Source organism: Hetaerina americana, unplaced genomic scaffold (assembly GCF_022747635.1).
Source record: "Hetaerina americana unplaced genomic scaffold, ioHetAmer1.1.p SCAF_6, whole genome shotgun sequence".
Classification (NCBI taxonomy): Eukaryota; Metazoa; Arthropoda; class Insecta; order Odonata; family Calopterygidae; genus Hetaerina; species Hetaerina americana.
Window position 1 is genome coordinate 17,697,084 of NW_027287205.1, and position 9,172 is coordinate 17,706,255.

Consider the following 9,172-nt stretch of genomic DNA (forward strand, 5'->3'; position numbering starts at 1 on the left):
AATTAATCCAGTGGATTTATCTCCACCCCATTCAACATAAGGGAGCAGACTTTAATTAACAAATTGATAGAAATCACAAAGGCACAAATGACCATAGTGAATGGATACTAAACTGAAGTCATTCATCATATTCTTTATTAAGCCCATAATAGATAAGCAGTGTCTATGTGTTTTACCTTGTCCCCTATCAAATATCCGAGAGAATGGTGCCGACTACCATTCTTAGACAATATTTCATAAACCATTTCCTCATGCTTCCCCAGTGAAAGATCTATAATAGACTAATACACCCCCTCAACCCTGAAAACATTTGCTCAACGCCAAAGAATCCATTATTCCAAATAAAATAAAGCAGCATTTATATTCCCCATTTGTGATAAGCCCTGTAAAATACATTGTTGGGACAGAATGAAGCATCAGTTTTGGAGTGAGTGAACACAAGAAGTGCTTTGAGAAAAAGGTGTATTCTATATTTGCCAAGCATCTCCTGCTTAGCCACCATCATAATTACTTAATGTCAGATATCCTTCACTTGAAAGACAACATGAGTAGAGATTGTCGAGCATTCCAAGAATAACATTCAATTGGCAAATGAGCAAGGGCTTCCCTTCCATACTCTATTCCAGGATTGGATTCAAGAGAGAATTTCACTGCTATTTTCTTCCCCCCACCCACTTTCTTGGGTCTCCTTCCCCTGATCCGGTCTTAATTTCCTTCCACCACTTTACCCTTTACAGGAAGACTGTGCCATTAGTTGGGAATGTGACCTCTGTGGAGCCTTACCAGAGGACAATGCAATATGTTTTTACAATTTTATGCAATGTACAAAATCTAAAACCCCCACCCTACTTCTGCCCAATCCCAAAATAACTCCTTTCGCCCCCATATCTTTGCCCCATGACCAAAATGTATTTTTTGAGAGTGAAGCCGAAATTTGAAGGTATATCCTCTGACCCTGTTGTATCTCCTTTATGATAGCGTATTAATAATAATAATAATCTTTATTTGCCCAGAAGACACTGACACAGTGTAATAGATACATCAGATAAGTGTATAGGACACGTCATATGTACATATAGATGTTAAACAATGATGAAATTCAGAAAAGCATGACACAATAATAAATTTTTTGCATAAAATATATTCCATATTCAGTATGGTTATTTTTTCTCCATGAATTCCATTACAGAATAAAACTGTTCTTTCCTTAAAAATGATATTAATTTCTTTTTGAACAGGACTGGATCCTTTACGTACTTAAAATCGTAAGGGAGCCTGTTCAGTGCAAGGAGGCCCATTGATTTAGGCCCCAGGGATGTATTTAAAGTCCTGCAATAAGTTTGATGCAGGTCTCTGCAGGCTCTGGTTTGGTGGCAATGAACGTTGTCATTTGTCATATAATTGGATATATTACTTTTAGCGAAAATGCATACGACATAAATGTAAATACATGGAACAGTCAGAATATTTAACCTTTTGAAGAAGGAAAGACAAGGTGCATTGTAGGGAGCATTGCATATTAATCGTATTATCCCATTGATAATGTGCGCGTTATCTACACAAAAATGTTCAGATGATCGAAATACTTAAAAGATGATGTGCGTTATGTAATGAAAATTGAAAAAATCCAAAAATTTACACGTTAATTAACAGAAGTTTCGCAAAAATATATTAGTCTGGAAGTATGAATTACTAATTGCTTTCCATTTTATACAGATCTGCTACTTCAACAGCTATTTTATCACATGAATCCATGTGGAAAAGAAGAGACATAATTTCTTCACTTTATTTATTCTAATTCATAGTACTGCACACATACGTAGAGTACGTCGTATTATACACACGTACGTATAAATATAGGATAGGTAGATCGCTTGAATCCAAGAAATTCTTCACCTGAATCATAATTAAGTGCATTTATTGTCTCTTCAGACACATCACCGAGTTCACTCTCCGAAGTTAACTCTTCCTCATCTTCTAGCACTGGTGTTGAAATATTGCCTCAAGCTTTTTCAAATCCACTTTTGACACGTCACTCTGACAACTTTCCAGGATCCACTGGCTTATTTCTTCAGAAGACACAGTGGTAATCCTTCCTGATTCTGTGCGGTCTTTCATACCAGACATAATCCACTTTTCCCAACTAGAACGTAACTTTGATTTAAAAGATTTATTAATGGACAAAGCCTGGCAGCCTCGCGATTTTCTTTCGCGAAATTGATGGCTTCTAGCTTAAACATCGCTGTTTACGATTTTCTTCTCCAAGGGTAATTTTCTTGAGGATAATCTAAATTAAAAAAGATTAGCTCAATTCCGGTTTGAAACAGTCACCATGTAGGCAGCACTGTAAAAGAACTTGTAGGGTGTCTAGAACAGCTGAGCGCCAATACTATCAAAGCAAGTAAGGATACAACACAAGGAAATTCTATTTCATTCATTGTCTTATTTTTTTATATTTGATTTGCTGAAAGTTAATTTGTATAGCAAGTTAAATGGCACACAAACCTATGTCTCGTTTCGACTGACCAATCATAGCGAAAAAGTAATAAGGCGTGTTAGCATGTAAATATTGTTTATTTTTGATCCTTCTGTTGTTTCTAACTAATTTCGATCACCTGGCTCTAATCCTCTGTATACCGTAGATATTGCCACAGGCAATAATCATTCCATGTATCCATCGGTTGTTACAAACTAGTAGTATATGGATAGTCGTATTTTTACTCACAATATATGTATCTACACACACAGATGAGCGGCACCTATACACGTTCAAGATAGCTATGAAGCCCAGGGCTCGCGGTTTCTATACAAATTCATGGTAACTACAAAGTTCTAGGTGTGCGTCATCAAGGGGAAAATAAGGTAATTGAAATTGCATGATAATATAAATTTCTATGATATTTGTGCTTGTGCACATCAATTTAAATCTTCGGGTCTAAATGCCTACCTTTAAAAGTGCTCTGTGAGAGTGGAGATATTTATTGAAAGTGTTTTCTTTATTGCCCTAAGACATTTTGCCTTTCTAATACGGTGTCCAAAATTGACCTTTTAAAATCTGAATTAAGTACTCTAGAAAATTAACAGAGCTTTTTTACCAGCTCAGCTGAATAAATCTTTCCCGTCAGTTGATTCCAGGACTAAAACAACTGAACAAAAACGTCCAGAGGTGATCCCTCACAATCCTTTGGATTAAAAGCTGCAATTTTCATTTATATAACTGAGAAGTTCACTAATTTGAACCATTTGCCATTTCTCCAAGTTTCACATCACCTAAAAATATTTGTTCGACATTTCATCTACATGTTCAGGCATGCCAAGTGCCATACCAAATCAATGTCCCAGAGCTTATTGGTGTCCAAGACTTTGAAGGTCATTTATTTCCTAAGATGAACACTTAATTGATTTTTTACTGAATTTTTTACAAGAAACAAAGAACAGGTTAACACAGCACTTCAGTAAGGAGGGAAAAGGTGTAAAGGGTGTTTTGTGAAAATGAATTATTAAAAGATTCTATTTACTCTTCTAGCATTTCTAAAGAGTTAAATCTATGTATGCATGATTCCACCTTTTATTTTCACACTTTTCTTAAGTATGCTGAAAAAAATTATTCGTCACAGATGACAATGCACATATTCAAGAGAAAAATAGGGACTGTGAGCATATAATTAAAGGTAAAACATATCCTGTCTCAATGACAGCTCTGCCCAATGTTTACTCTTTCCTTTTCATAACACAATGCAAATTATAATCAAGAATAGTCATGTGGCAATTTGAAATTTAGGAAATTTTATTTAACAATACATATTAAAAACAAATGAATTAAAATCAAATTGAGTGGGTTTGCTGATTTGTATGTAGTGATCTGTAATGGCCATGTGCTGGTCTTACTATTGGGAAAAACAAGCCTATTTCAAGTTCCGAGGTCTTCCACTCTTTATGAAAACCTTTTTACACAAAAGTTAAAACATATCATTCTCCTCCATTATCTCCCCCAGTAGACATTCTTCACAGTGTCGTCATCATTACCACCAATAATGCTTACATAGGTGTCCCTCTTGCTCCATGGAAAAACCAGCTGGTTCACGACTGATGCTTCTACGATTCAGTCACATGACATTCATCCTTCTTTGAACCGCAACAAACCACGAGCATACATTATTCACATTCTTTGTCATACGTCTCACCCAGTTGATGAATTTTAATGGGTGTTAAAGACCACAAATGGAGAAAACAGATATAGCACACTTGACAATAACACCTTAAGTAATGTACACACATGCTTCTCACACCAGGGAAAGCTTTAGGAACCCTGTAGATTATACAGCCCAGCTGCATTGTCTTGCATTCATAGAGGGGCTCCAGATACATTTTAACGTAAATCATATCCTTCTACCTACTCCCAACCCTGAGAAAAACATTGGATGACCTTAAAGCTTGATTACACCAGGCACATTTTTATTACAACCTCTTAAGCCAAACATATGAAATTAAACATTCGCAATTAAAGTCATTTGTGAGGGAAAATAGTGATTTTATTTCATTCTTAACAGGGGAAAGTTTTTTCAAGCAATCACATTGATGAAATCAAAAAATCTTAACATGGTGCTCAATAACAAAACTCATTTCAAACTTTCATACAAATAAGCTCAGATTTCAAAAATTATCTTTTCACGATTATAAGTTTGTCTGCAAATTGTTTTAAGCACATTTTCATTTCTCCAATACCAGATTCAAAACAAATATCCAATGGTGAGAAAATCACCTTTGATCTATGATGAAATCAGTTTCCCGAGTTCAGATTGCAAAAAATAGCCATTAGCTTACCAGAAAAAAAGTTCTAAGGATGTGCACATAATTTATATGCTGCGATTATAATTTACTATTTTCTCTTACCAATGGAAAACCGATTATATTTGATTTCAAAGTAGCTGCTTGTACAAAATATATCTTTAAAAGGCATTGCATTGAGGAAATTTAAAGGCAATGTTGGCAGTAAAAACAATTAGCTTCATTTAAACTCATTCACCATTTCTTTGAGCTTTTCAATATTTGCTCCAGAAAACATTGAAACCTAGAAAAAATGATAAAAATATTATTAACCTCAAGAGATTTAATTACAGAGATAGGTCACACAAAAAGTTTGCTGAAAGTAATCATACCTTTTCACTTTTCTTCAGGAAAATGAATGTTGGTACAGAAACAATTGCATATTCTGATGCAATTTCATGGCATTCATCCACATCAACTTTGAGGAATACAACATTAGGATGTTCTGTAGCTAGACTCTGCAAAAGAGAGAAAAAGAAGATACATTGGATGACATGCAATCAACCATATCCCATTCTAAGTCAACTGCAAATAGGGATTGTGGTCAATTAGGAGTTTCTTCATCATCATATCCAGAGGTCAAATTTCTGCATTGGTAACCGATCACTTCGTGGTACAGTGAAATCTCTCTCATTGACCAAGGCAAATGAATCATAAGGGCAGAAAATAATCTGTACGTATTCTGTGAATCAAGTTTCCCAAAGAACCCCTAGGCTCAGTGGCACTCACTAACTGCCATACATAGAGTGGTGCATATCCGATGAAGACCCCCCTGCCAGGTGCACATTAGTAAGCCAGCAGACAATTCTGCACCCATGTATTTTTTTCCACTTCTAATCCTCTTAGAATGCAACCATAGCGTAGCATATGACAATACAAATAAAACATGGCATCATCCAAGGGAACCCATCACATTTGTCACAGAGGTGGTAAGTGAACATACTCCCTTAACTTATTACCTCCACATAACTTCTACACTCCCTGATAACAACAAATTTTGAAAAAGTCTGCCAATGCAACAATTTCAGAGTGTAAAAATCATTCGCCTTGAAATGCACATTAGTGGATGACTCTGTTAAAAGTTACTGTTGCGGCATCTCCCGCAGTTTCTTTGGAAAGTCTGCCAAGTAAATGTAGAGTGTAAGGTGACATTCTTCTTCTCCTTCCTCAGTTCTCAGTCCAGAGTGGGCTTTAGCATCCCTAGGGTTTTGCAAAAATAGGATTTTTACTGAGAGGGGTTAGTAGGCCCATGCCCAACCCTCATCCTGTAGGTCTAAGGCTCATGGACTCTTCATGTTAGTCTGGCAGATTGATGAAAAATTTTACTGTGTTGTGCAAGGCAATGAAACCCACATCTTTTTGTCTCTTTGAGCTTTTATTGGATAGAGAACCTGTTGTGAGAGACAATTAAACCAAGTTCACACATGAGAAAACTTTAGTAAGGAGGGTATTTAAAGGCTTTCTTACTGAAAGACATGTGGGAGACAGTTAAACAACGAACCTTGACAGTGGAAAATTTGTATGTTTTTTTTAAAACGGCTGTTTAGCCATTAACTATACCTAGCTAAATTTTTACAGTTTTAGCTTTCTAATTGCTTGCTCAACAGCAAGTGATTCACCTATTTGGTTCTTCTGCAATACTCCATGTATTTGAATTTAATATACTGATTTTATTCCAACCTAGTTTTTTTATACACAAACCAAAAATATAAACTAGATTATTACTTATAGTAGGTGTCGGATGTGACCACTTAACTGCATAAAACTGTTTAAAGAGTGTCCATGAAAGATGATCAAAGCATGCAACAAGAGCCAACTAGGGTTGCCACCAACAAACCATGAGAAAGTGTATGCACCCAGGCATACTACCTACATTATACTTGGGAGGAGGGGATGATACTGCACATTTTTAGATCTATTGATTATGGAGTCAAAAGATTTTTGTTCTGTAAAAAAGTATGCAAATTGTGTGTTAAATGGGTAAACCAAATGTATGGTGTAAAAACGTGCTGTAAAAATTCGCAAAATGAGTTGATGAATTGTGCATTGAAAAAGATGTAGACAATATGTGCGCAGGAGGTTGAAGAAGTTTGAATGACAAAAATGCAATAAGATTTAATTTTAATTATTAAAAAGAGTGTATAAGGTGAGCTGGTGGTGTGAAAAGGATATACAGATATTTTGCGCACACAGCCACATTTGACGCTACTTATTTTTCACACAACAATTTCACCAGGGTATTGTAGTTGAATAACCATCAACAAAATTCAGTTATGAGGGGACGCATACTTGTCTACATTTACACGGGAAGGGAAGGCATACGAGTTGCTGGGTCTCATGGTATGCAATACATGAACTTGGGCGGGAACTATTCGTGGAATTTTCCCGTCCCGTCATTATTTACCGCGACTAATTTACGACTTACGTAACAGGTGCTGGAACACATTAATTACATAACTCGAGGATTTCCAGTATTATGATAGTTAATTTAAAAGAAAAGCAGCGCAGGCAGCTGATCGACAGTAAAATATTGGATCCACTTAGGCAATTACACAACACCATGGTGATTATAAAAGAGAGATATCAGTTTCCAATATTCTTACCTATCCGGTAGCTGACGGAATCAAATATTACAATTATACAAGAAACATAACTGAAAATATCGAGCTCCCTTGGAACCGTCTCCCTACCGCCCCCCAATCGAACCTTCAATGTGAAAAGACAAGATTTAACTACGTCATATACAATCACCGAGGCAAAAATTAACGAGGAACTGCAAGTGACGCATTCGCCGATAACCACGAATGTGACTCAACACCTTCATCATCTCAAGGCGGCGGCTTGTCGTTGCAGCATGTATCTCCCTCCACTGCTGTTCTTCTCAGATCATTGCAACCCGGCTTATCGCCTAACAGCAATGTATCATAAATAAATATGCCGTGACTCACATAGTAATTTTCATGTCGCCGAGAACCACCTTACTGGCCTTTCTCTTCCATTTTCTCACCACTTTCACTCCATTATGGTTTCCAGGAGGTTTCTCCACCTCTTAAATATGAATTTCTTTTCTCTTTACACTTATACGCTGCTTTCCTTATTCATCCATCTCGTTCTTTTTATCCTACTCCACATTTCCATTGCTTCCAACCGAGCCTTCTTTATCTTTACAAATGTATAAGTTATTATTATTTTTATATTTTCATCAGCCTTTTTTGCCAACACTATCCTTCCTTTCGTAGCATAGGCGCATTGTTATCTCTAGCGATTATGCTCATAAGGTAACTTATCCTTGATTCCCCTATCATTAAAATTACAAGGGGTACAATCCTGTTTCTAGAAAATATCGTCAATTGTTTCTTTACATTTATTTTGTATCCATTTTGACCAAGATTTGGGCAGTATTTTGAGCATTGTATTCATATCTTTGATAGCCCACCAGGGTCACAATGTCACCTACAACCCCAATGCAGTGTATCTGTCTTAAATTTATCTTTCTAACTTTAGCCTCCTCAGTCGTCTCTGTAGTCTATTCAATACATACGTTAAATAGACATGGCGAAAGTGGACACGCTTATCTTAATCCTTTTCTGATCTTCGCTTCTTTCTCTTCCCTATACTTCGATCAAAGTGCTTGACTAAGACAGCCTAAATATTTAATTAAACATCTTGCTATTATATAGCACGAAACCTCGTGGTTCAGTAATACGGTAACACGACTAATACCGCTTAAAATATAATCACGCCATCAGTATATCTCTCTCCTTTTGTGAATGTACATGAATTTGAATCAATGATTCCGTCCGCAATGAATTGGAAATAATCGATGACTGGAAGAGGAACGAAGTGCGTTTGTCTTTCGGGGAAGTTTCTGGAATACGAAATTTTCGCTGTAAAACATTCCATTGACGAAAACAACGGGCAAGTTTTTTACATCAACTGACCTCAAATTGTGGTCCAATAACTTTGCACGGCCCGCACCATGTTGCCGAAAAGTCTACTACCACCAAAGAGTCACCTGCCTCCTTCAACTTGGCGTCGAAATCACTCTATAACACAAAGTAGAAATAAGACAATAGCTTCCCCCAGTCAGGAAAAACAATGAAAGCAACGATGCAATTCTCCCATAAGATGTACTTAGAAGTGTCAAATTACATACCTTGCTTTCTACGTGGACAGCCATGAATGGTTCGTCTTTATTTGAGTTCGGCTAAATCGAAGATACTTGCCGCAATTTTCCACCAGGCCGTGTTTACGCGCAGCAAATGTGTAGAACTACTGCAGGACGCCCACCTGAATTTCTCAAATGACTGCCGATGCGCTCAGTTCGCCAAGTGAGATGTTGAGA

The 9,172-nt window shown here is 36.7% G+C and overlaps 1 protein-coding gene across 1 annotated transcript; it reads right to left on the reverse strand.

The window, feature by feature from the left end:
- Positions 1–3,763: 3,763 nt before the first annotated feature.
- Positions 3,764–9,172, reverse strand: LOC139694970 (thioredoxin-like). Its single transcript, XM_071593522.1, has 4 exons — positions 8,984–9,172; positions 8,769–8,873; positions 5,160–5,285; positions 3,764–5,071 (listed from the first exon to the last, which is right to left on the reverse strand). The coding sequence occupies exons 1-4, from the start codon at positions 9,005–9,007 to the stop codon at positions 5,009–5,011; spliced, it is 318 nt and encodes a 105-aa protein (XP_071449623.1). The 5' UTR covers positions 9,008–9,172; the 3' UTR covers positions 3,764–5,008.

What these genes read in the sequence shown, in the direction of transcription:
- LOC139694970 (XM_071593522.1), bottom strand. Translation starts at nt 9,007, where the DNA reads ATGGCTGTCCACGTAGAAAGCAAG. An exon ending in TTATTGGACCACAATTTGAG is followed by an intron (nt 5,286 to 8,768) that starts GTCAGTTGATGT and finishes TCTCTTTTGCAG; the next exon opens with AGTCTAGCTACAGAACATCC. An exon ending in TCCTGAAGAAAAGTGAAAAG is followed by an intron (nt 5,072 to 5,159) that starts GTATGATTACTT and finishes CATTTTTTCTAG; the next exon opens with GTTTCAATGTTTTCTGGAGC.